General features: G+C 39.0%; 2 protein-coding genes across 2 annotated transcripts; one reads left to right on the top strand and one right to left on the bottom strand.

Moving 5' to 3' along the window:
* The first annotated feature begins 668 nt into the window (after positions 1-668).
* Positions 669-21,384, top strand: LOC128241646 (serine-rich adhesin for platelets-like). The gene is made up of 10 exons (XM_052958664.1): positions 669-757; positions 3,079-4,215; positions 6,022-6,143; positions 7,376-7,446; positions 7,736-7,902; positions 9,755-9,941; positions 15,457-15,633; positions 16,006-16,156; positions 17,046-17,201; positions 20,946-21,384. Exons 1-10 carry the CDS (start codon positions 745-747, stop codon positions 21,000-21,002), a joined length of 2,238 nt encoding a protein of 745 aa, XP_052814624.1. The 5' UTR covers positions 669-744; the 3' UTR covers positions 21,003-21,384.
* Positions 21,385-23,648: 2,264 nt separating this feature from the next.
* Positions 23,649-26,944, bottom strand: LOC128241805 (uridylate-specific endoribonuclease D-like). The gene is made up of 5 exons (XM_052958884.1): positions 26,842-26,944; positions 26,485-26,635; positions 25,908-26,110; positions 24,780-25,003; positions 23,649-23,946 (listed from the first exon to the last, which is right to left on the bottom strand). The coding sequence occupies exons 1-5, from the start codon at positions 26,888-26,890 to the stop codon at positions 23,719-23,721; spliced, it is 855 nt and encodes a 284-aa protein (XP_052814844.1). The 5' UTR covers positions 26,891-26,944; the 3' UTR covers positions 23,649-23,718.
* Between the last annotated feature and the right edge of the window lie 686 nt (positions 26,945-27,630).

The following is a 27,630-nucleotide window of genomic DNA, read 5'->3' as shown; positions in this document are numbered from 1 at the left end:
TCCCAAAAAGGATGAATACATGTCGAAAAGAATGGATATTACGAAGGAGTTTAATTTGAAAGAAAGGTGCAAAAACACGATTTTCTACCTCATAAGATGATAGTAAATCACAGTAAATATTTTAGCACTCACCAAATATTTAATATTTTTTGCGATTTCAGCTATTAAAAACGGGGTTACAATCTTGTTATCAGTAATTTTTATTTCCATAAATGCATTGTTTAGCAAGAAGGTTTATCACTCAAAATTGATGATTGTTATACATGTGTATGTATTGTTTTTGAATAAGAGTGTCACTTTAAATTGAAATATATAAGTTTTATGATTTTGTTGTTTGTAATTTTGATCAAAATTCATAATTTTGGCGTTATTGCAATGACATGATTACGCATTAGTATTTGCGTATGTGAAACTTAAATGGGAATTTTTATGATTTTATGGTTTCGAAAACAAACAGAGTTTCTCACGAAGTGTATATAGGGTGTAGACCGATTTGGGTACGGCTATCTTCGTCAGACCAATTGAATGGAGGCAATAAATCGCTTCAGACCAAGTTATTCATAAAGGAAACAAAAGGGTGAGTATATTGACATTACAGCCATTAAAACGATAGGAATCTCTAAACAAGGATGGCGTTGTCGTAAATCTGAAATCAGGGAGTTTATTAGGATAACTTTCGTGCCGCGCCTTTTTGTTCACCACTCGCACTTGCATTTCGTTTAGAGGACTATCAGGAAAACTAACATGATGAAAAGAGGTACGTACAATTTCTTTCTCATTAGTTTTATTTTATTTTTTTATTTAAACTTTATTTAACTTTACAACGATTGTGAAACAAGCTTTTACAACTTATATTAATTACTTTCGTTGGCACGATGTTGCGCGAGAGTGTGGTCTTGTATTGTGGGGGAAACCGGAGTACCTGGAGAAAACCTACTTCTCCGGCTTGGTGACCACTAACCAAACTCACATGCGTCAAGGCCGGGACTCGAACCCGAGTCGCCTTGGTGAGAAGCGAGTGCGCTAACCACTGCGCTCAACGCAACCATGACAAAAATCATTCCGTTATAAATGCACATTGGCATAAGTGGGTGAAAGCTAGCACAAGTTGATGAAAATAGTCTAGTGGTGTAATTATCCGCCTACCACTCAAGATGTGCGGGATTCGATCCTCACCTTGGTTACCTCCTCATGGCCTCTCAATATGGATTACAGGCCCCAATTTCTCGAAAAAAAGTCCGTTAAAGCAAAACTAAGCTTAGCTCGCAATTTTTGTTTTGATATATTTTGTCTTATATTTTCATTCTTTAGAGTTTTGGGAGTTTAAGAGAAATTGATAATCATAATACGCTATTTATTTAAGTAAAATCAAATATTAAGTAAGATATTTCGCCTAATGAAATAAACTACATAAATTTGTTACACTTAAAAATGATTTTGGATAAAAAATGGATGAGTACTGGTTTCTATCACGGACTCGATCTCGGTTCTATAAGTTGTCAGCTTTCGTATCAATCGAGGAAAAAGAATTGAATATAACCTAATGCACCAGTCAATTGTAACCACGCACCCAGGTAAGGCGGTATTCCGGGGATAGCCGGGGAAATGGGCCGTGTTTTACCTTACATGGCCCCGCAGTGCCGGGTGAATGCGATGGGTGTTTTTGTCTTCGCGCAAAATGTAGCTGGGAATGGGGCCGGACCTGGGGGGGGGGGGGAGGTGGTGACAATTGACTTGTGCATAACATTGCCACTATTATAAACATTAAGGGTCCACGAAAACATCAAACAAACCGGACACACATGCGATACAAGTCTTATGTTGACGCAAGGCATCACCGACGCGGTAAAACAGGCTGTAAAAAGTGCTTTATATCCGATTATTGCCTGCCGCAATAAAATTGTCTAATGGATATTACTTTTATAAAACACATTGAATTGGCATGGGTTTTTTTTAAATTTATGACTGAAAAACCAAGTATATCTAATCATATATGTTTGAAATAAAAAGACTTTAGGTTGAGTAATAGTTAACTTACATGAAGTACAATCTTTATGGTTAAGAATGGGCCTTGTTAGCGTATGAAGTACTGGTATGTAGCGGATGAGTGGCAGTAGGCAAACTTTCAATCACAATAGAATGTGACATTCCAAATAATTAAGCCTAGTACTTAATATGAAGTATCAATATTTTCATTAGCTGAAAATGTTCCCTCGTGTGAAATATATTGCGATCTTACACTGAAACAAACAATTTTGCTATTTTTTTCTATGCCTAAAAGTACTATGAAAAGACTTTTGATTGCATTTCATTATTAAACTGTTCGCACGAAAAACGTCTTTTCAGAACATTTTATGTCCCAGCCCTGTGTGCGCTGATGTTTGATTCAGGTAGAAGAACGGGCTGAAATTACGAAACAGTGAAAACAATCAAATCACAGTTTGAAACAGTGGGATTTCAGTTTTATGTTAGTGATAAATATTATGAAGTTATTGAAAAACATGATATACATTATTGTACTCCAGACCTCCTTCTAAAGCAGTAAATGTCTACACGCGCTGTGTCATAAATTTATGCACAACAGTAATGTTACAACATTATATGAACTAAAATTTAGAAATAACGTTTTAGGGCCAACTTTATTAAAGTTAACAACGTTGTTAACGTCATCGTTGTTAACAGTTTAATTGTTACTGCTCTGGAAAATACTGTATTTCTAACACGATTTGAAAAAAACCCACACTACTTCGGCTGATCTTTTTTAATTTGGATTTTCGAGCATAATTAAATAAATCACGATTAAAAGTTAACAACGAAGTAGTTAATCATGTTGTTAACTTTGATAAAGTTCTTAACAATCGGCCTATGAACTAGAATTTAGAAATTACAGCAGTATTTTTTTTTTACAATTTAGAATTACATAATGTGAACTACACTTTCGATATCAGCTGTATTTTTAATAACCTCAGTTACTTATATTCAGACAAACAACAAGCATTAAAAATTGTTATATTTTGAAATGGGTAACTAAACGTATATTTGGCAGATTCATAAGAGGTTCTTCTTTATTACTTTCAGGAAAATTCCCCATTGTAGTACTTCTCATGGTGTGTGGGACATGTCTAGTGACATCGGAATCAACCACATCTTCTCCAACAGCTTCGTCAGAAGTAACGGCATCGACTACAAGTACAATAGGTACCGGAGATGTCTCAACCGTAACCACTTACCTTTCAACTGAGAGCACACTAAGCTCTTCCTCAAACACAGTTCCAACATCTACTCAATCGTTAGAAACATCAACATCGAGCGGAGAAACACACACGTCGTCTACTTCAACTGCGAGTAACCACTCTTCTACTTTGAGTGATTATTCTTCAACATCACTGACAGTAATTTCAGAAACTGCTGCTTCGTCTTCTGGATCAACGTCAGTCTCAAGTTCAGCCTCAAGTACAGGACACTCACAATCATCAGGATCATCATCAACCTCGGAAAAAGAAACTTCCACGTCGGCTTCTTCAACTGCGAGTATCCCATCTTCTTCTTTTACAACATCAGCGACAGTAACTTCAGGAACTACAGGTTCGTCTTCTGGATCAACATCGGTCTCAAGTCCAGCCTCAAGTACAGGACACTCACAATCATCAGGATCATCATCAACCTCGGAAAATGAAACTACCACATCGGCTTCTTCAACTGCGAACAGCCCATCTTCAACTTTGAGTGATTATTCAACAACATCAGTGACAGGTACATCAGAAAATGCTGCTTCGTCTTCTGGATCAACGGCAGTCTCAAGTTCAGCCTCAAGTACAGGACACTCACAATCATCAGGATCATCATCAACCTCGGAAAATGAAACTACCACATCGGCTTATTCATCTGTGAGTAGCCCGTCTTCTACCACAAGTGATTATTCTAAAACATCAGTGACAGTAACTACAGAAAATACAACTCCGTCCTCTGGATCAACGTCAGTCTCAAGTCTAGCCTCTAGCACAGAAGACACATCGGTTTCTGCTTCAGAATCTACAACAATATCAACATATAATTCTCCATCGAGTTCAGATTCTCCTTTATTGACTACAACTGAAGCAGAGCAAACAACGCTTTCTACGAATGAAACAGATGAAAACACAACTTCAACAACGATTTCTCCTACAACTTCACATTCTACTACAACTCCGTCTTATGTTGTAGAATACCCTGTAGGTAAGAAGACAAATGTACGGTGCGTTTGTAACTATTCATGAAGCAATAAGGTGTCGACTACTGCTTTACTGTTGTTGAATCTTAAATCGTGCCATGTAATAGGAGGATTTTTAATTAGAATTGTTTTCTAGTTTCTAATTAGTAAACATAATTTAGCTGTCCTCATTCTTGCAAAATGTTTAAGATCAGCGAACGGTAGCCGGTCCATAAGTTGAAATACCTTACTGCCCACAATCCTTTAAAATGCTTCAAATCAGCAAGGGTTTACCAGTCCATTAGTTAGCATACCTTAACTGCCCACATTCCATCAAAAGGTTTCAGATCAGCAAGGGTTACCGGTCCATTAGTTAGCATACCTTAACTGCGAAACAATAATCCAAAATGTTTCAGATCAGCAAGGGTAGCCGGTCGATTAGTTAAAATACCTTAACTGCGCACAATGCTCCAAAATGTTTCAGATCAGCAAGGGTTACCGGTCCATTAGTTAACATACCTTAACTGCGAACAATGCTTCATTAGGTTTCAGATAAACAAGGGTTACCGGTAAATAAGTTAACATACCTTAACTGCGAAACAATGCTCCAAAAGGTTTCAGACTAGCAACGGTAGCCAGTCCATTAGTTCACAAAATCTTAACTGCTACCATCCTCCAAAATGTTTCGGATCAGCAAGGGTAGTCGGTCCATTACTTAACATACCTTTACTGCCTATACTCCTCCAAAAGGTGTCATATCAACAAGGGTTATCAGTCCATCAGTTAAAATACCTAAAATGCCCACACCTCTTTTAAATGTTTCAGTCCAGCAAGGGAAGCCGGTCCATTTGTCAACATACCTAAAGTGTCCATAATCCATCTTAACATTTTAGACAAGGGTAACCAGTCCATAAGTCAACATACCGTTATTGCCCATAATCCTCCTAAACGTTTCGGACAAGGGTAACCAGTCAATTATTCAACATACCTTTATTGTACATAATCCTTCTAAACGTTTCGGACAAGGGTTCCCAGTCCTTTTGTCAACATACCTTTATTGTCCATAATCCTTCTAAACGTTTCAGACAAGGGTAACCAGTCAATTAGTCAACATACCTTTATTGTCCATAATCCTCCTAAACGTTTCAGACAAGGGTAACCAGTCAATTATTCAATATGCCATTATTGTCCATAATCCTCCTAAACGTTTCAGACAAGGGTAACCAGTCCATAAGTCAACATACCTTTATTGTCCATAATCCTTCTAAACGTTTCAGACAAGGGTAACCAGTCAATTAGTCAACATACCTTTATTGTCCATAATCCTCCTAAACGTTTCAGACAAGGGTAACCAGTCAATTAGTCAACATACCTTTATTGTCCATAATCCTTCTAAACGTTTCAGACAAGGGTAACCGGTCCATTAGTCAAGACACCTTAATTATCTTTCATCCGTCTAGACGTTTAAGACCAGCAAGAGTAACTGGTTCATCACTCAACATACCTTAATTGTCCCTAATCCGTCTAGTCGTTTGAGACAAGATTAGCCAGTCCATTAGTCAACATACCTTATTTGTACACAAGCCGTCTAGTCGTTTGAGACAAGGGTTACCAGTTCATAACTCAACATACCTTAATTGTCCCTAATCCGTCTAGTCGTTTGAGACAAGGGTAACCAGTCCATAAGTCAACGTACCTTATTTGTCCATATTCCGTCTAGACGCTTAAGATCAGTAATGGTTACCAATCCATTAGAAAGCTACATTTTCAAACATATATTTTCTTAAGATAATCAAATTAAATTGGCCTTCGTTATCCTGAAAATATTTCAGATTCGCTCGTGTTAGTCGTCGATTTAGAAGTCACTCTAGGAGACGAGCTGCCCTTCAATGAGAGTCTGCAAAATCGTTCAACAAGTTACTTCAGACAACTTGCTAGGGATTTCGAATCGGAGGTCTGGCATTTCGTTTCAAACTTGTCAATCAAACTTTTAAAATAAATTAATCTGAAAAATAAACTTCAAATACATGTAAACATTAAATGTGTTTTTGACAAAACATGTTCCGAAATAATCAAAGTATGTTTTATTTTGAATTACGACCAATATGGTCTAAAGGGATCCTTTTGATATCATTGGACATTGAATCGTTCAGTTAGTTGAGTTTTGGTTTGGTAAGTTTAAAGTACTTGATGAGGTACGGTTTAAAGTACTTGATGAGGTACGGTTTAAAGTACTTGATGAGGTACGGTTTAAAGTACTTGATGAGGTACGGTTTAAAGTACTTGATGAGGTACGGTTTAAAGTACTTGATGGGGTACGGTTTAAAGTACTTGATGAGGTACGGTTTAAAGTACTTGATGGGGTACGGTTTAAAGTACTTGATGAGGTACGGTTTAAAGTACTTGATGAGGTACGGTTTAAAGTACTTGATGAGGTACGGTTTAAAGTACTTGATGAGGTACGGTTTAAAGTACTTGATGAGGTACGGTTTAAAGTACTTGATGAGGTACGGTTTAAAGTACTTGATGAGGTACGGTTTAAAGTACTTGATGGGGTACGGTTTAAAGTACTTGATGAGGTACGGTTTAAAGTACTTGATGGGGTACGGTTTAAAGTACTTGATGGGGTACGGTTTAAAGTACTTGATGAGGTACGGTTTAAAGTACTTGATGAGGTACGGTTTAAAGTACTTGATGAGGTACGGTTTAAAGTACTTGATGAGGTACGGTTTAAAGTACTTGATGAGGTACGGTTTAAAGTACTTGATGAGGTACGGTTTAAAGTACTTGATGAGGTACGCAATTCATCAGCTTTTAGGTAGCTTATAGAGGTGTACCAGTGAAAAAAATGTATTACCCTTTCAAACGGCGAATATATCAATTCGATATTTTTCATTGCCGGCTCTCACTTCCGATCAAAAATCAGCGCGCAAAAGGCCGAGACCCAATTCCGATATTGTTATCTAAAATATAAAAAACACGATATAATCGCATACAATTTGGAGCGCTTTTCTGAAAAACCGCAATAAGCTGTCCGTTATATCCTTTTATGCATATAACATAAAAGAAAAAAAAAGAATATAGTTGTTTCAAATAATTATCCTTTCTTTATATTTCTTATTGCATATCTTTATAACTGTCTTTCCAAATACGAAACTGAAATGTGTTTTTCTTTCTCTAACCCAGATGAACAGGCTGTTTGCGAATGAAACTAATGCTATTGACGGCTTTAAGGAAGTTAGCGTGACAGGGTTTCGGTAAGAAGCACTTAAGTACGATTAATTAGCTTTAACAATATTCCTCCTAACTTAAAGTAAAAAGAAATAAAAGTAACATTTAAAATCAAAACGTGATGTTTGAGCGTTGATCAGCTTTAAACATCAGTTCTATCCATCTTACCTCTACATTTTACTCGCATTGCCATAACTGTATTCATCGTGGTTTTAAACGTTATCTCAAATATATAAGTTTCACATACATATGTGTTGATTATAATATAATAAGTGTGTCAAGCTGTTCTTTTAATATGAAAACATTTACTTTCAGGAATGGTAGTATTATCGTCGACTTTGAAATGAAGTTTTATGGCGGTACAAACTTAGCAAGTGTCGGGAATGAAACACTTAAACGTCTCAACGAAACTGAATTAGTGTTAATGAAAGAGACTGTTACAGTGGTGGCAAACAGCAAATATACACAAGCGTTTGATGAAGGTAATGTGTTACTTTCTTTGTTTAAACTTATTTTGTTTGCTCGATGATACATACAGACAGGTGAAGTCTGATATGAATCACTCTCTGGACGGAAACCAGTATTGTACCCTGGTTGAAATGCCAAGAAACCTTGCCCATTGTTGGGATCGAACCTACTACCTCTGGGATGAGAAGAAGATAACTTTACCTCTAGGCCACTATTAACCTGGTAGGGCTCGACCCCATGACCTCTGGGATGAGAAGAAGATAACTTTACCTCTAGGCCACTATTAACCTGGTAGGGCTCGACCCCATGACCTCTGGGATGAGAAGAAGATAACTTTACCTCTAGGCCACGCTCACACTGGTGGGGCTCGACCACACTACATCGGGGTGAGAGGCGGATAACTATACCTCTAGGCCACGCTCACACTGGTGGGGCTCGAAACCCACGACCTCTTGAGTGAGATGCGGATACCTTTACCACTGGATCACGCTCACCAATGTGGGACTCGAACCCACAACCTCTTGAGTAAGATGCGGATACATATTCCACCGGATCACGCTCACCAATGTGGGACTCGAACCCACAACCCCTTGAGTAAGATGCGGATACATATTCCACTCGATCACGCTCACCAATGTGGGACTCGAACCCACAACCTCTTGAGTGAGATGCGGACACCTATGCCACTAGCACCCCTTCGCCTTAGTTGGACTCCAACCAACGACCTCTTGAGTGAGATACGGACACATATACCATAAGACCACTCTCACCCTGCTTTGGCTCGAGTTACGACATCTTGAGTGAGATGCGGACACCTATGCCACTAGAACCCCTTCGCCTTAGTTGGACTCGAACCAACGACCTCTTGAGTGAGATACGGACACCTATACCATAAGACCACTCTCACCCTGCTTTGGCTCGAGCTACGACATCTTGAGTGAGATGCGGACACCCATGCCACTAGACCCCCTTCGCCTTAGTTGGGCAAAACCAACGACCTCTTGAGTGAGATACGGACACATATACCATAAGACCACTCTCACCCTGCTTTGGCTCGAGTTACGACATCTTGAGTGAGATGCGGACGCCTATGCCACTAGAACCCCTTCGCCTTAGTTGGACTCCAACCAACGACCTCTTGAGTGAGATACGGACACATATACCATAAGACCACTCTCACCCTGCTTTGGCTCGAGCTACGACATCTTGAGTGAGATGCGGACACCCATGCCACTAGACCCCCTTCGCCTTAGTTGGACTCCAACCAACGACCTCTTGAGTGAGATACGGACACATATACCATAAGACCACTCTCACCCTGCTTTGGCTCGAGTTACGACATCTTGAGTGAGATACGGACACCTATGCCACTAGAACCCCTTCGCCTTAGTTGGACTCCAACCAACGACCTCTTAAGTGAGATACGGACACATATACCATAAGACCACTCTCACCCTGCTTTGGCTCGAGTTACGACATCTTGAGTGAGATACGGACACCTATGCCACTAGGACCCCTTCGCCTTAGTTGGACTCCAACCAACGATCTCTTAAGTGAGATACGGACACATATACCATAAGACCACTCTCACCCTGCTTTGGCTCGAGCTACGACATCTTGAGCGAGATGCGGACACCTATGCCACTAGACCCCCTTCGCCTTAGTTGGACTCGAACCAACGACCTCTTTCTATTAAGTTACATTACATTGAATAGTTTTGGTTGATGATTTGTTGAATAAGTAAAAGGTAAAAACCTGTATTATTTATTCAGTAAAGCAATTCAATTCTGTTTTCATAATTTTAACGAATCTAATGGAGTACTTTTCCCATCTGACTTTGAGTAATATTATTTTTTGTTCCTACAGTAACTAATGCGCGACCTTGTGATAAATACGAGGGTATAGCAGAATGTCGCCCTGGGTATAGCTGTGACACGCGTGGTAACAGCAGCATCATATGTACACCCGTATGTTACCATACCAAACCCTTGCTGGAATGTCAAAATGGCGGAGTGTGTTACTACGATGAACCCATGAACGCTACAATGTGCAGGTATTTCAGTGTTTTTCGCGCTGTTTTTAGAATAGGACCAGTAACAAATTTATTATTTTAACACATATCGGGAATATTACTTTTGCCTAGAAATACACATGAATATTTTTTTTAAAGAATAGAACGAAAGGATGAAAGAATGAGATGATTTTAGTAAGATAATAACTAGTAAACATGTTAGGGACTGATTCTGGAATGCATTTAAAGCTAAATGGTAACACGAATCGTATTACGTTTACCAGTAAGTATGTTACTTATTAAGTGAAATTCGCAAACCATAACTAGTTAACCAGATACTGCTTGGAACCAAAAGTGCATTTATAGCTAACCGGTGACACGAATCTTGTTAGTATCTTACTTATTAAGTGAAATTCGCAAACCATAACTAGTTAACCAGTTACTGCTTGGAGCCAAAAGTGCTTTTATAGCTAAGCGGTGACCCGAATCTTGTTACGTTAACGAGTTAGTATCTTACTTATTAAGTGAAATTCGCAAACCATAACTAGTTATCCTGTTAATGTTGTACAGCAAAAAAGGTAATAGGTGGCAGTTCTGGGCACGTTCAAGCCTGTTTTTAGTCTTATGATATTTATCTTACCAAAAAAGTAACACGGATATTAACTAGTTAGCCAGTTAACAAATTAAGTGGTTAACACGAAACAATTCGCAAACGTTAACAGGTTATCTTACGGCAGTTATATACCACCATAGTTATAAAACCGTACAGACGGTGTCAGCATATTCAAAAGTACGAAAATATGTCAAGTAACAATGCGAAAGTTGTAATAAATTAAAATGTTTTCTTTGAGTGTTAAATCTTTCGCTGTGGGGTATGGGAGCTAGGTGCCGTCCGATATTCCAGCTGATATATTTACATATTTGCATTGCGTGTTAGGGCGTAACTGGAGACGAGCGATTGTATTTATTGCCTGGTCATAACATTCCATGTAATGAATACGCACGGATTCGTAACACGTTTAGACGTTAGCAAAAATGAGCAATCATGTTTTTGCCGGATTTGTCTCAATGGTACTCCAATAAATCTACGCCTCGGTAAGTTAAAGAGATCTTTACAGAATGTATTTAAACGCCCATGTGTATGTTTTCTACCTGACTATGTTGCACTACGGAAAGATTTAGGGCATCTGAAGATGTTTTTATGTATTTATTTTGACATACTTTATGGCATTTGAATGCGTTGTAAAACTGCTGATTAGTTAAAAGTTTTGGACGAAAGATGTAAAGAGACGGAATCTTCTTGTTCTTAATATGGAGCCAATTTCATTTTTCATCTGTGGCAACCGCAACTCCAGTTTTTCAAATTATACATGAGCACGTTAGCGCGAGTGTACTATACATCATGTTGTCAAAACAGATCAATAAATAGCGTGCAATTTTAACGAAAAACGATTTGTTTTATCCGCATGATAATTATAAAAACGGCTAATCTCGTTCTTTTTGTTAGATCAGGGCTAAGCTTCACCTCCTTGTTATATCACGGCTAAGCTCCAAGTCCTTGTTAGATCACGGCTAAGCTCTACCTCCTTGTTAGATCACGGCTAAGCTTCACCTCCTTGTTAGATCACGGCTAAGCTCCACCTCCTTGTTAGATCACGGCTAAGCTCCACCTCCTTGTTAGATCAGGGCTAAGCTCCACCTTCTTGTTAGATCACGGCTTAGCTCCACCTCCTTGTTAGATCACGGCTAAGCTCCACCTTCTTGTTAGATCACGGCTAAGCTCCACCTCCTTGTTAGATCACGGCTAAGCTCCACCTCCTTGTTAGATCACGGCTAAGCTCCACCTTCTTGTTAGATCACGGCTTAGTTCCACCTTCTTGTTAGATCACGGCTAAGCTCCACCTCCTTGTTAGATCACGGCTAAGCTCCACCTCCTTGTTAGATCACGGCTTAGTTCCACCTTCTTGTTATATCTCGGCTAAGCTCCACCTCCTTGTTAGATCACGGCTAAGCTCCACCTCCTTGTTAGATCACGGCTTAGCTCCACCTCCTTGTTAGATCACGGCTAAGCTCCACGTTCTTGTTAGATCACGGCTAAGCTCCACCTCCTTGTTAGATCACAGCTAAGCTCCACCTCCTTGTTAGATCACGGCTAAGCTCCACTTCCTTGTTAGATCACGGCTTAGCTCCACCTCCTTGTTAGATCACGGCTAAGCTCCACCTCCTTGTTAGATCACGGATAAGCTCCACCTCCTTGTTAGATCACGGCTTAGCTCCACCTCCTTGTTAGATCACGGCTAAGCTCTACCTCCTTGTTAGATCACGGCTAAGCTCCACCTCCTTGTTAGATCACGGCTAAGCTCCACCTTTTTGTTAGACCACGGCTAAGCTCCACCTTCTTGTTAGATCAGGGCTAAGCTCCACCTCCTTGTTAGATCACGGTTAAGCTTCACCTTCTTGTTAGATCACGGCTAAGCTCCACGTTCTTGTTAGATCACGGCTAAGCTCCACGTTCTTGTTAGATCACGGCTAAGCTCCACCTTCTTGTTAGATCCCGGCTAAGCTCCACCTCCTTGTTAGACCACGGCTAAGCTCCACCTTCTTGTTAGATCACGGCTAAGCTCCACCTCCTTGTTAGATCACGGCTAAGCTCCACCTTCTTGTTAGATCACGGCTAAGCTCCACCTCCTTGTTAGATCATGGCTAAGCTCCACCTTCTTGTTAGATCAGGGCTAAGCTCCACCTCCTTGATAGATCACGGCTAAGCTCCACCTCCTTGTTAGATCACGGCTAAGCTCCACCTCCTTGTTAGACCACGGCTAAGCTCCACCTCCTTGTTAGACCACGGCTAAGCTCCACCTCCTTGTTAGATCAGGGCTAAGCTCCACCTCCTTGTTAGATCACGGCTAAGCTCCACCTTCTTGTTAGATCCCGGCTAAGCTCCACCTCCTTGTTAGACCACGGCTAAGCTCCACCTTCTTGTTAGATCACGGCTAAGCTCCACCTCCTTGTTAGATCACGGCTTAGCTCCACCTTCTTGTTAGATCACGGCTAAGCTCCACCTCCTTGTTAGATCATGGCTAAGCTCCACCTTCTTGTTAGATCAGGGCTAAGCTCCACCTCCTTGATAGATCACGGCTAAGCTCCACCTCCTTGTTAGATCACGGCTAAGCTCCACCTCCTTGTAAGACCACGGCTAAGCTCCACCTCCTTGATAGACCACGGCTAAGCTCCACCTTCTTGTTAGATCAGGGTTAAGCTCCACCTTCTTGTTAGATCAGGGCTAAGCTCCACCTCCTTATTTGAACACAGCTAAGCTTCACCTCCTTGTTAGATCACGGCTAAGCTCCACCTCCTTGTTAGATCACGGCTAAGCTCCACCTTGTTAGATCACGGCTTAGCTCCACCTCCTTGTTAGATCACGGCTAAGCTCCACCTCCTTGATAGATCACGGCTAAGCTTTACCTCCTTATCTGAACACAGCTATGCTCCACATTCTGGTTAGAGTTCCGATATAGGAGTTGAAATAAAGACGGAAACAAAGAAAACACTTTCAAACATGGTACATTTTTTTACGTCTGGCTTCGTTTTACCGCTCTTTGGTAGGCAGTAAAGTATGCTTATTTCTGCCATGTGCTTAAACCATCTACACTCGTTATGTCGAAGTCGTCGGACCTCGTGAAACTCATGAAAATCATGGTACAAAGTTTTTATGTCTGGTCTCGGATACTTTGGAATGCAGGGGAATATACCTATTTATGCCCTATGCTTAAACTATCTTTTGCTAACACTCGCTATGTCGAAGTAGTTGGGATTACAGGAATACTTCGAGATAACGAACATTTGACATAACCAAAATCCAACTCAACCGAAAAATATCGAAAATCAATCGACATAACCAGAAAATCGAGATAACAGATTTCGACAAAGCGAGTTTCGACTTTGTATGACCTGACAACAAGAAAGTCATTCTTAGTTTCAAGCTGTGTAGAGGAAGATTGTCAAAATTATAGCGACGATCTGTGTTAGGAAAGGACTGGTCTTCATCATTAGGTGTTTACATTTGTCAACTACCCACCCATTTCATTTCTGACCATCGATGCTAACCTATGTTATTTGGTGGAAACTAGGGATGGAAACCGGATACCAAATCGGTATCCGGATATTCGTATCAAGTATTCGAATACTATCCGGATACTCGTATCAAATTGTTTTCATAATAAGTAAATTTCCTATTATATGTCACCCACCTTCTGTTATTTGACATAGTTGTCCACTTGGTTACTGCCACGTGCTTTCGAGTTTGTTATTTATCAGCAGGTTTCATGTTAAATGACGCTTTGATTATTTGAAAGTCGATTGTAATTTTATTTCATTACATTGTTTGATTTAATGCAATACCTACAATTTCTGCGGTGTTTTGTAATGAAGGATATAATTGCGGAAAAGATAAAAAGACAAAAAGACGATCTGATTTTTCTTTATTTACATGCGTGTACTTCTTTATTTATCAATAAACTAAACAGGTTTACATATCGTATGAAAAATAAAATACACTACACAACATAAAACGTGAATAAATACTAAATAGGAAATAAATCATTTATATATTTGATAATTTAATTAAACACTGTACACACACTACTTAAGTCCGAAATGTTCGAATACTTCACAACAGTTTTCATTCGATGTCGCACTTAATCGAACGCATGTTCTTGTTCAGAAACAAGATAGCGTCCACCATGTTACTGTTGAGGCGATGATACAGGAATAACGATTAATAATTCAAAACACAATTACAAGATGCAAAATGATGGAAATTTGATTGAAAAGTGATAAGTAGAAAATTTATTTTTGTATTTATTGTTCAGATAGCAATAATTTATTCATGTATATTCATCAAAAATTCGATTGGTCATTAATAGCTTTGATTGCACGACCCTTAACTTGTGATTGGACGATCATTCCTACGGATTAATGATCAATCCGTTTAATATCAACTAGTGCCAATTAGTGTCAATTAAGCGCATGTGTGATCATAAAACAACACTTGTCATTGTAAACAAGGTCATAGAATTTCACAGGGTGCTGCACAAGGACACAATATCACGCCTTGTGTAAACACCCAATTAGCAGACGATTTGTGACATATACCCGCTTCGCGACAGACACTGTTGATCACCTGAAATATTTCATCTGAAAAAGTTTTATAACAATTGCTATGTCTCTGCTAAGCTATTTCATTGAAATTTTAATTCTTAACGAATATTCGAATACCCATTTTGGTATCCGAATACTTGCGTGATATCCGGATATCCGGATACTCGGATATTCGCTTCCATCCCTAGTGGAAACCAATGTTTGACGCACGCCCATCCGCCCGACCATCGAAATCATCATTCTTATAACCAGATTTTCATCGAAACTGGTAACAAAGGCTCGCCTTATTCCTGCCGTACAATATTCGGATAACAGCGGTATTAGGTGGAGTATTTATTATTGTTTCCTTCAGTATATGTGGGGATACAAATCTAAAACAACATGCCATCATTTCCAGATGTCCAGAGACGGATGACCACATCTACAGCGGGGATCTTTGCCAGGATAAAACAGACAAATTGGCCCTGTCACTGCCCTATATAATCGGCATTACCGCGGGAGTGGGTGGGGCGTTGCTACTGTTTGCCATAGTACTGCTGGTCATACTTTGCTGTATGCGGTCTAACCAGGAGGGGTAAGTCTGTTTATGTTGATATAAAATTATTCGCAGCTCGAAACATGCATGTTTGTAAAGCATTCGGAGAAATCATTAACTATTCAGAAGTTAAATAAAAAACGAAGATGTTCACGTGTACACAATTGACACAGATATTATAAAATTAATTATTCATCTGAACCCCAGAGTCCATAATTCAATAATAACAACTTGATATGATAAATTTCAATGTCTTTGACAAATATTTTAATAAAATCTTTAAACTGCGGACTTTTGAATTATATTTATTCCAATATTAAGGATAGTTTATACATGATACAAAAAATGAATAAAAGTAACACCGACAAGTTAAACGGTATTGAATGAACATGGATTTCCTTGTACCCTCAGAAAAGGCCATTTGTCCGACTTCGGCCCAGGGCCTGACTATAACGATGTTCCCACTGAGGCCCGGCGATCGCTGAGTGAAGGCCCGTCCTCTTCCTCAGCGTTCTTTCACGGTCGAGAGCACAGAGTGGTCACCGATAGTATTGGAAATCCGGTGAGTAGGTGGATATGCTTAAAAATTAGTATGTTAGACTAAGTAAGAAATAAGTAATGTCTTAACTGTAGGCACTGTGTATTGTTACATATCAATAAAGGCTAGAGGTATTAATATTAGCTTTCAGCTATCGCCTCAATCTTTACGATGATACAAGTTTAATATGTGTTTCAATGTATTTTCATGAAATAAATACTGTTTTATAACGTTTGATAGGGTTACCAGCTATATGAAAACATATAATTAATGGGTCGGACTCTAAAAGCTGCACTCTCACAGATTGAACGTTTTGACAACTTTTTTATTTTTTGTCTTGACACGAGCCAATTTTTGTGAAAATCCATGGTAACCAGTTATATAAGACAGCTGACAAAAATTCGATCACAGATTTTATATTTCAGTTCAAAAATGATGTTTTATGCATTATTTCTTAAACCGTTAGTAACGGTTGAAACCATAAAACATTAATTTTCGAACGGAAATATGAAAATCTACGGTCTGATTTTTGTCAGCAATCTTATATCATTAGTTTGCAGATATTTATGCAAAATTTTGCTCTTTCCAAGACAAAAAAAGGGTTGTAAAAATGGTATATCTGTAAGAGTGCCGCTTTAAATGATGCTAAGAAGGATATAGCTAATCGGATTTCTTTTTTATTAATAACTGACTAGAGTAAATGAAGCTAATGACGTATGACTATAAGATTTACTTATGAATATTGAATACCATCCCTAATATTTGGGCCAAAACCTTGTAACTTGTCATTATCTATGCACAATGGCTTGCCAGTTAAAAAGAGTTTATATGATGCTATTTATTACAGTTTGTCTTTATTAATTCGGATTGTTATGCAATTCATATTATCAGCTATACGTTAATACCATTACAGACCTACTTATACCAACCCGACGGGAAAAGGAAACACTCGATCGAAGACAGCCACGTAAATTACGGTTATCAAGACAACGAGAGTGACGTCTTGTCCGGGGCGTACACTGAGATCAAACCAGGGTCATCTCTGTCTAATCTGAACTTGCCAGAAAAGGTAGTATATCTTTTAACATAAATTTCTTGCATATGAATCTTGATTTTGATTTTAAGCCCGCCTATAAAAAAAATAAGACAAAAAAGTCGAGGCATTATCAAATTATTGGCGTCAATGTTGTCAGCGTAACTGTCAGCAAAATTGTCGATGTTGACAGCGTAGTTGTCGATTTCGTCAGCTTAGTGTCAATATTGTCAGCGTAGTTGCCGATGTTGTCAGTATAGGTGTCAATGTTGTCAGCGTAGTTGCCGATGTTGTCAGCGTAGTTGCCGATGTTGTCAGTATAGTTGTCGATGTTGTCAACGTAGGTGCTGATGTTGTCAGTATAGGTGTCGATATTTTCAGCGTAGTTGCCGATGTTGTCAGCGTAGTTGTCGATGTTGTCAGCGTAGTTGCCGATGTTGTCAGTATAGGTGTCGATGTTGTCAGCGTAGTTGCCGATGTTGTCAACGTAGTTGCCGATGTTGTCAGTATAGGTGTCGATATTGTCAGCGTAGTTGCCGATGTTGTCAGCGTAGTTGTCGATGTTGTCAGCGTAGTTGCCGATGTTGTCAGTATGGGTGTCGATGTTGTCAGCGTAGTTGTCGATGTTGTCAGCGTAGTTGCCGATGTTGTCAGTATAGGTGTCGATATTGTCAGCGTAGTTGCCGATGTTGTCAGCGTAGTTGTCGATGTTATCACCGTAGTTGTCGATGTTGTCAGTATAGGTGTCGATGTTGTCAGCGTAGTTGTCGATGTTGTCAGTATAGGTGTCGATGTTGTCACCGTAGTTGCCGATGTCGTCAGTATAGGTGTCGATGTTGTCACCGTAGTTGCCGATGTTGTCAGTATAGGTGTCGATGTTGTCAACGTAGTTGCCGATGTCGTCAACTTAGTTGCCGATGTTGTCAGTATAGGTGTCGATGTTGTCAGCGTAGTTGCCGATGTTGTCAGTATAGGTGTCGATGTTGTCAACGTAGTAGCCGATGTTGTCAGTATAGGTGTCAATGTTGTCACCGTAGTTGTCGATGTTGTCAGTATAGGTGTCGATGTTGTCAACGTAGTTGCCGATGTTTTCAGTATAGGTGTCGATGTTGTCAGTATAGGTGTCGATGTTGTCAGCGTAGTTGCCGATGTTGCCAGTATAGTTGTCGATGTTGTCAGTATAGGTGTCGTTGTTGTCAGCGTAGTTGCCGATGTTCTCAGCGTAGTTGCCGATGTTTTCAGTATAGTTGTCGATGTTGTCAGCGTAGTTGCCGATGTTGTCAGTTTAGTTGTCGATGTTGTCAGTATAGTTGTCGATGTTGTCAGTATAGTTGTCGATTTTGTCAGCGTAGTTGTCGATGTTGTCAGCGTTAGTGTCGATGTTGTCAGCGTATTTGCCGATGTTGTCAGCGTAGTTGTTGATTTTGTAACCGTAGTCGTCGATTTGTCAGTGTAGTTGTCGAGTTGTCAGCGTAGTTGTCGATGTTGTCAACGTAGTTGCCGATGTTGTCAGTGTAGTCGTCGAGTTGTCAGCGTAGTTGTCGATGTTGTCAGCGTAGTTGTCGATATTGTCACCGTAGTTGTCAATATTGTCACCGTAGTTGTCAATATTGTCAGCGTTGTTGTCGATGTTTTCAGCGTAGTTGTCGATGTTGTCACCGTGGTTGTCAATGTTGTCAGCGTAGTTGTAGATGTTTTCAGCGTAGTTGTCGATTATGTCAGCGTAAGTGTCGATGTTGTCAGCATATTTGCCGATGTTGTCAGTATAGTTGTCGATGTTGTCATTATAGTTGCCGATGTTGTCAGCGTAGTTAACGATGTTGTAAGCGTATTTGTCGATATGTCAGCGTAACTTTCAATGTTGTTAGCGTAAATGTCAATGTTGTCAGTGTAGCTGCCAATGTTGTCAGTATAGTTGTCGATGTTGTCAGTGTTGTAGTCGATGTTGTCAGCGTAGTTGTCGATGTTGTCAACGTAATTGACGATGTTGGCACCGTAGTTGTCGCTGTAGTCACCGTAGTTGTCGATTTAGTCACCGTTGTTGTTCATGATGTCAGTATAATTGTCGATGTTGTTAGCGTAGCTGTCGATGTTGTCAGTGTAGTTGACGATGTTGTCACCGTAGTTGTCTATGAAGTCACCATAGTTGTCGATGTTTTCACCGTAGTTGTCAATGTTGTCAGCTTAGTTGTCGATGTTGTCAGCGTAGTTTTCGATGTTGTCACCGCAGTTGTCAATATTGTCAGCGTTGTTGTCAATATTGTCACCGTAGTTGTCAATGTTGTCAGCGTTGTTGTCGATGTTTTCAGCGTAGTTGTCGATGTTGTCACCGTAGTTGTCAATGTTGTCAGCGTAGTTGTCGATGTTTTCAGCGTAGTTGTCGATGTTGTCAGCGTAAGTGTCGATGTTGTCAGCATATTTGCCGATGTTGTCGATGTTGTCAGTAAAGTTGCCGATGTTGTCACCGTAGTTGACGATGTTGTCACCGCAGTTGTCAATATTGTCAGCGTTGTTGTCAATATTGTCACCGTAGTTGTCAATGTTGTCAGCGTTGTTGTCGATGTTTTCAGCGTAGTTGTCGATGTTGTCACCGTAGTTGTCAATGTTGTCAGCGTAGTTGTCGATGTTTTCAGCGTAGTTGTCGATGTTGTCAGCGTAAGTGTCGATGTTGTCAGCATATTTGCCGATGTTGTCGATGTTGTCAGTAAAGTTGCCGATGTTGTCACCGTAGTTGACGATGTTGTCAGTATAATTGTCGATGTTGTCAGTATAGTTGCCGATGTTGTCAGCCTAGTTGACGATGTTGTAAGCGTTTTTGTCGATATGTCAGCGTAACTCTCAATGTTGTTAGCGTTAATGTCGATGTTGTCAGTGTAGCTGCCAATGTTGTCAGTATAGTTGCCGATGTTGTCAGTATAGTTGTCGATGTTGTCAGTATAGTTGCCGATGTTGTCAACGTAATTGTCGATGTTGTCAGTATAGGTGTCAATGTTGTCACCGTAGTTGTCGATGTTGTCAGTATAGGTGTCGATGTTGTCAGCGTAGTTGCCGATGTTGTCAGTATAGTTGTCGATGTTGTCAGTATATTTGCCGATGTTGTCAGCGTAGTTGACGATGTTGTAAGCGTTTTTGTCGATATGTCAGCGTAACTTTCAATGTTGTTAGCGTAAATGTCGATGTTGTCAGTGTTAGTGTCGATGTTGTCACCGTAGTTGTTCATGTTGTCAGTGTTATTGTCAATGTCGTCAGCGTCGATGCCGATGTTGTCAGTGTAATTGTCGATGTTGTCAGCGTCGATGTCGATGTTATCGGCGAATAAAACAATACGCACATTTATGACAGGGCACATACATTTAGATAAATCATTGTCGAGGTAATGACTGAAAAGAACAGTAACATATACTCCGCGGCCCTCTTCTAAAACGTTTTGCCGACAACTTTCAAATATGTATATTCTTAAAATGAAAGCCTTGAATTGAACTGCATGATTTTGAAATAGTATACTTGTTTTCTTCAGCTTTAAAGTAGTTAACTCTGAAGATATTAATTCATTGAGTTAAATGACACCAAAGGGGTCTTTAAGTACGAAATACATCATAGTTCATTTATAAGCGATGTTTGGATGTACACTATTTGTGGCCCCCTCCCTCTAAAATTGCTTCCATAAGCTGAATTCCCTAAATTTAGTAATTCACATATCAAGTTGATTTTCTGTTGGCGCCATTACGCCAAACGCACGTTATAATCGTTACACGTTTTACATTACGTCTTTATTTTCAGTTTGAAATTGAGAGACCAAAGTTGAAGCCCGCTGCAAACAATCCATACTACTTTTAGAGTAGTATGTGAAGGAAACAGTATATATAAGAACGTGCAATGTTTGGTATTATGTAGAAAAATCAATTACAAATCTTAGTTTAATTTTGCATCAAAACAAACAACGAAACCGGAAAACATAAACAATAATTGTCAAGGCATTTTAAGAGGTCAACAAGAAAGTGTTTGAATTTCTTTTGTTTTCTGACGTTTTGACATGCTGAGGATAGTAAAATCAAAGCACTGAAAGTACTGCAAGGAGCGGTTGTGTGATGATTCAGTTCTTTGTCATATTGCTTGGAATTACATATTGATTTTTTTTCATTATTTTATATGAAATGTTTTTGATATATATGTATACGAGACAATATAATGAAAATATCCGTTTTATAAAATACAACACTTTCAATGATTGTTTGTTTATCATCTGGTGAAAGGGTTAAAATGTTTAGATATAAAAGTTTGTTAAAAGTAACTTAAAACCCATGACGTATTGAACGTAATCACTGTGTATTCGGTAAACCAAATCCGGTGTTTTAAAATCACAAACCATTCACCTTCAAAATCTATGAAGATAAAAAGTAGCCAATTGTCAAAGATGGTATGACCATGCTTTGATTCACTGTCATGTGCTAATAAAAAGAAATAAGCGAGGTAATAAAAGTGGTCCTTTCCAAATGGATTAAATTTTTCCTTAACGAGGTATATCTACGATAAACCAGACTGGTTATACAATTTACCCAATATATTGAGTATACCGAGTTTTTTTCCGTCTGTAAGATGGAACTTCTATTCAGACGGCGGAATCAGAAGGTTGTCAAAAATGTAAATAGCTTTTGATCGTTATCATTTCACTGCAAGGCAGTGGTAAAATACCCATTAGGCTTCATTTTATGATGTGTTTGATCAGTATCAGTAGGAACATCCACTCGGTTTTTTAAATGTGTATTAATACTAAGCACTACTTTCCCCCAAAAGATGAAGCAAGGACTCAAAAGTATGGGCACGGGACTTCATAGATGAATGCAATCTCTTCTTAAGAGAGTGAATTTGAATAAAATACGTTGTCGACTTCGCGACGTAGGAATTATTGGCCAAACTATTGCCATTATGTACGGCAAAATATGTCGATTGTTTATGAAACTTGATGTGCAGGACGTTTATGTCAATATGTACCTTCGAAATGCCTTTGGTTTATGTGAAGTTCACCGTAAGTTAAAATGAAAAAGGGCTTCTGCCCGATAACGTTTACTAGGAGACACATAGTGATGAAACTTGGTACATAGCAAGTTAATGTGTAGACGTGCCATGGGAATTGAAATTAAGATATGTGGGGTGAAGGTGAACTAAATCGGTTTCCGCTCATTAACTAAGAGTTAAGTCGAAATATTGGCCAGCTTGAAAGAAAAGGTTATTGTTTTGCAGAAACAGCCGAACTAATCTGGGAATTTCATTCGGAAAATGAGTAAATGAAGCAAATTAGGTAACTATAGACTTTTCTAATTTTATTTTTTAAAACACAACAAATTACTAAACAAAAAAAGAAGTCCCGTTTCAAAGCCTTTAAATATAAATCAAGATAAGTATGCAATAAAATTCTAGAACACAGAACGAACTTCAGATGGGGTTCAAACGATGGACTTATACAATTTTAGCATTTTCTTGAAAATTGAAAACTAGAGGGCCATGATAGCTCTTTATTGCTCGCCTGAGTGAAAGTTTTATATCTTTTTTAAATGAGACTAAAGAAGTTTATGACAATGCGGCTAGTGCTTAACTGTTAACCTGGTCCAAAATTTTAGCTTCAAAAATGGATCAAAAGATCACAGTATAGCCAACGAGGACAACATTAATGTTTGTTCGCAAAATTGCACACAGTGTTTTAAAATGTAGTGATGTTGCTTCAAAAATATGAAAGTAGGTCAAAAGGTTAAAGTCAAGGTCAGCTAAGTACACCTTTGATATTTGTTTTCAAAACTGTACTCATGGTTCAAATTAGTTTGATGTCGTTTTAAAATGAGAAAGTGTATCAAAAGGTCGCAGTATAGTATAACCGAGGACAACATTGACATTTGTTTGCAAAACTGCATATGTGTCTAAATTCATTTTTGTAGCATTTAAAATAAGAAATTAGGTCAAAAGGTTATATTCGAGGTTATCCAAGCATAACATTGATATGTGTTATCCAAACTGTACACATGGTCGAAATGTCATTCCTCTAACTTCAAAAAAAAGAAGAAAATACTTGCTTTGAATCCCAGGGGCACGATTTGAACAGATCTGATAGAGGGCCACTTTATGAAGCTACATAGAAAATATCAAATGGGTTGGCCAAGCATTTTCAGGCAAGAAGAGTATTTGAACAAACCTTGTAGGTCCACTAGACAATGTAACATACCAAATATCTAAGCTCTAGGCCTCATGGTTTATATCAAGAATATCTTTAAAACTATTTCCTTTCGGTTGCCATGTTCTTCATGGAATTTATTTGAACACTTTTAAAAGGGAACAATCCAAGTGAAATTTCATCAAAATTGAAAATGCGGTTTAGGAGATGTCGTTTGAAGCAATTGTTGACGGACGACGGGCACACGACGGACGGTGGGCGATGAGAAAAGCTCACCCTGAGAACTTCGTGCTCAGGTGAGCCTAAAAGTGAACATTCGATTATTATCCAGATACTTTTATGAACATTCATAGCCATTTATTACACCAGAAGTTTTCATACACTGGTCCCCTAGTTAACGTATCCTGTTCCCAGGTGACCCCCGCCCCCATGCGTCATCTCATACGTGAGAACCTCCATGTTATGTCCGTCCACGGAGAAGTTGCAGTGCTGGTTTTTATGCGTCAGGTAACACACCGTGAACATCGCGATGTCAAATTCGGGGCTTGTGCCATAGATGAACGACCCCAGCGCCTTCGTCTTATGAAGCCACATGAAATGAACGCCCAGGGTGTTTGGCTGCAAAGAAACAAGAACTCTCTTTATAATACGGACGGAACAGAACGGAACAGAATATATGGTTTACTAAGACGTGCACTGGGTATATCGTCTTCGTAACTTCATATATAAACACAAATATGGTGAATGAACAAGTAATACAACATGTTCAATATGAAATAGAAGTTTATGAGAATAGGTACTACAAGTTTTGATCAAACAAGATGAGGATGAACAGAAACAACGTTAAACAAACACTGTATCTTTTATAATTTCTTGTCTATTTTGTTGAGTTAATAAATCTACGTTCGTTTACAAAACAACTGTGACTGATGGTTTTAATTTGCGAAACGACAGAAACAGCCACCATTTATTTGAACTGATAAATTTTCACTAAATTGGGCATCATACTCTGGGTCGTTTTGGTGTCAAAGCGGGTGGAGCCATAATGCAGCCGATTGGCGCGGGCAGAACTTCATAAACTTAAAGCTGCACTCTCACAGATTGAACGTTTTGACAACTTTTTTTTGTCTTGGAACTAGCCACTTTTTGCGAAAATCCATGGAAACCAATTATATAAGACTGCTGACAAAAATTACATCGCAGATTTTTATATGTAAGTTCTAAAAATGATTTTTTATACATTTATCTTAAACCGTACGGTTTAAGCCATAAAACATTAATTTTCGAACGAAAATTTGAGAATCTATGATATGATTTTTTGTCAGCAATCTGAAATCATTGGTTTGCAGATATTTATGCAAAAATTTGCTCTTTCAAAGACAAAAAATAAAAAAGTTGTAAAAATGGTATATCTGTGAGAGTGCAGCTTTAAGAAATGTTTCCGTACTAACCGCCTTAGAGAATATATATCCCAGATAGTCCAGGTTGCCCTTCTGTTCCTGTAAATGAAACTGTATCCAGTTGTGGAAGCCGACCACGCCTTTACTGTCCGTTTCCCCGATAAACACGTGCTCAAAACCGGAACTGTCGTAAGTGCCCCCATGACGTGGGTACGTAGCGAACCATATCTGTCGAAGTGTTGTTTCGAAATCACTCCAAGTAGGTCCCACATAACCTTCAGATCAGAATGTGTTTATCTCTGTATTATAACTGTATGCAAATAAACAAGCAAAACCTTCGCGTCAACAAGTTAAACAAAGTACGATCGCTATGTCATTTCGCGCAGAAGAAACAGTCAATTTGTTTCGCCTCAGTGTGTGTATGTAAGCTTATTTATACTCGCACTCGGGCCTTGCCCATTCGGCGAGTGCTCCGTTAAGATTGTTAATCATTTTAGGTTTTATGGGTCATAGTGCACAGACAGAATGTAACCCTTGTTAGGGCTACCATGGTTCTTTAACGTGCACCAGTGTATAGCACTGCCACACGGGACCCCCATTTAAAGTCCCTCCCGGAAGACGATTAGTATTTTAGTGATGCGACGGGGAATCGAACCTGCGACCCCTGGATTAATAGTCAAGTATATTACCACTAGACCACGGATCCGCCTCAACTTGAGGCAGCCATATTTATTCGTGTTTAGTTTGTAATCGCGAGATTCTTGCTAGAGAAATTTAAAGCTGCGATTTAATTGGCCGATTGAAGTAAAACCAATGTGAACAGTTCTTATTTTTTTCTTAAGAAAACTGTAATATAATTACTTTTTTCGGAATTAACAATGAAACAAAAATTCAAAACTTTTCAAATAATCTGAGAAAATCGTTCTTGATGTTGATTGTCTTCTTGTCGTTTTAATAATCGTCTTGAAACTTGATCAGAAATACTGTGTAGGCATATAGCTTAAATTAAATTATGGGTCATATTCGGTCAATCAAAAGGTCATGTATACAACTTCAAAAAAATAACAAGGTGAGCGTAAATGGCTTGTTTAAAAAACACACTAAGGCTTTAGACAAACGAATATATAGTGTTCATTGTGGTATTAAAACACTCGTTTCTATATATAGGTAGTTCATTACCGTGTTGGCTAAGGAAGTCATGTGCCTTCTGCATAACAGTTGTCTTGGAGATTTCATCGAGGAATGACGTCACTTCCTGTGATTCTTGAGCTGATGTATGCTCAGCGGAGCCAACCGCGTGATTGTAATTGTCAAGGAGACTAAGTAACGCCGCGTAGGTCGGGCGTGAAAAGTAGTACTGGTCGTTAACGTAGCTAAACAACCTAAAAACATTGTTCAACTTAAAAAGTGATTTAGTCAGAATTATTATTATTATGACGTAATCAGCGAGACATTCGTCAGAATAGATTAACGTAAAACAAAGGAACAAAAGGTTTTTTGTCATTGGCGCACACAGAGATGCACACACTAAGACCAAGACAGTATACCGCAAAGACGTGGCTCTGACATATATTTAACTTCCCTAGGTGTCGCGTTTCGAAGCTATTCTTTTCAAATACCTTTACATAAACAATTGTATGCCTCCTCGGCACCCCAGCGTATCATAACCTATGTAAGTTTTTATCGTACGCTGGGTTGCCGAGTATGAATTGTATGGTACGAAAGGTAAGTGTAAGGACTGAACATTGCTACTCACGGGCTGGTTGCCCTATCCGAAGTTGACCCCGTGTATGTGTGACCCTGCAGCTGCACTCTAACGCTCGTGGCGGCATTGACGTCACTGTGCCAAAGTGACGTCATAAGGTCCGATAGCTGGCCAGCTGTAACTGCACCCTGCGCTCCGATGGCTTTTGTTTATAAAAGTTGGCATCAGATCTATATGCAATAACCTTTAAGTGTTCTCTTTAATGAGTTTTACTCTAAAATTCTGTCAGATGATACGCTATCTATATTAACGACCCCCCCCCGCTTATACGTTCAACTACACAAAGCTAATAAGAGCTAATTCTCTTATTTTACATTTTTAATTAAACGATATGAACATATTTATTACCGCAAAAGCACACGAGAAAACCACTCAGTAAGTTTGGAAGCATCATCATATTATTAAACCACAATCACTTGTCTAAGCAGAAACTATTTTCATATAATAAAAATTTCGGTCAGCTTTCAGAATATAAGGTTCCTTATCACAACCATTTGTATAGTCACGAGCCTTTAAATTGTCACCTAATTTGGAACAAGCCAAGGACAGGTTATTGCAGTTTCTGCTATGTTGTCTCTCCGTGTTCAACGTATTTGAAAATATCACGAATAGGTTATTGAATGCGCCAGATGAACGGACAATTGGCGTTGTCAGCAAAACGCCAACAATGTTAAGTCTACCGCTGAAGAGAAAGGATAAAACATTGAAAAAAAGTTGTTGATACTCAATGTTAACATATGTGCAAAGTTCTTTTTTTAATTCCAAAGAGCATGGCTAAGCCAAAAAACAAGAAATTTTGGTCGATGACTCGTAAGTCTGACCTTGACCTTGGACCTTTGATGTCAGTAGGACATGGCTCTTGCATTTGACACACCAGCTTTTCACGCTGAACATTTGTGTCATAGTTTTAACATCAGAAATGCTTGACCATGCCACAGCATTGTCAAGCCAAAATACAAGGAATGTTTTCCAATTGCCCTTTAGTGTGACCTTGACCTTTTGACCTACTGACCGTGAATCTTGCGTTCGACGCGCACATTTTTTCACAGTGAACATCCTTGTAAAGTTATTTTTAAAATCCTACTGATAAACTGCACCATGTTTTGTTTAAACGACAAGGGTTCAAAACAAGTCATA

This window comes from Mya arenaria, chromosome 7 (assembly GCF_026914265.1).
Source record: "Mya arenaria isolate MELC-2E11 chromosome 7, ASM2691426v1".
NCBI lineage: Eukaryota > Metazoa > Mollusca > Bivalvia > Myida > Myidae > Mya > Mya arenaria.
Note: the sequence above shows the minus strand (reverse complement) of the source record. Positions and strands in the feature narration are given on the sequence as shown.

What these genes read in the sequence shown, in the direction of transcription:
- LOC128241646 (XM_052958664.1), top strand. An exon ending in ATGAACGCTACAATGTGCAG is followed by an intron (nt 9,942 to 15,456) that starts GTATTTCAGTGT and finishes CATCATTTCCAG; the next exon opens with ATGTCCAGAGACGGATGACC. An exon ending in ATGCGGTCTAACCAGGAGGG is followed by an intron (nt 15,634 to 16,005) that starts GTAAGTCTGTTT and finishes TTGTACCCTCAG; the next exon opens with AAAAGGCCATTTGTCCGACT.
- LOC128241805 (XM_052958884.1), bottom strand. Translation starts at nt 26,890, where the DNA reads ATGATGATGCTTCCAAACTTACTGAGTGGTTTTCTCGTGTGCTTTTGC. An exon ending in TTTTCTCGTGTGCTTTTGCG is followed by an intron (nt 26,636 to 26,841) that starts GTAATAAATATG and finishes TATAAACAAAAG; the next exon opens with CCATCGGAGCGCAGGGTGCA. An exon ending in GATATATATTCTCTAAGGCG is followed by an intron (nt 23,947 to 24,779) that starts GTTAGTACGGAA and finishes GTTTCTTTGCAG; the next exon opens with CCAAACACCCTGGGCGTTCA.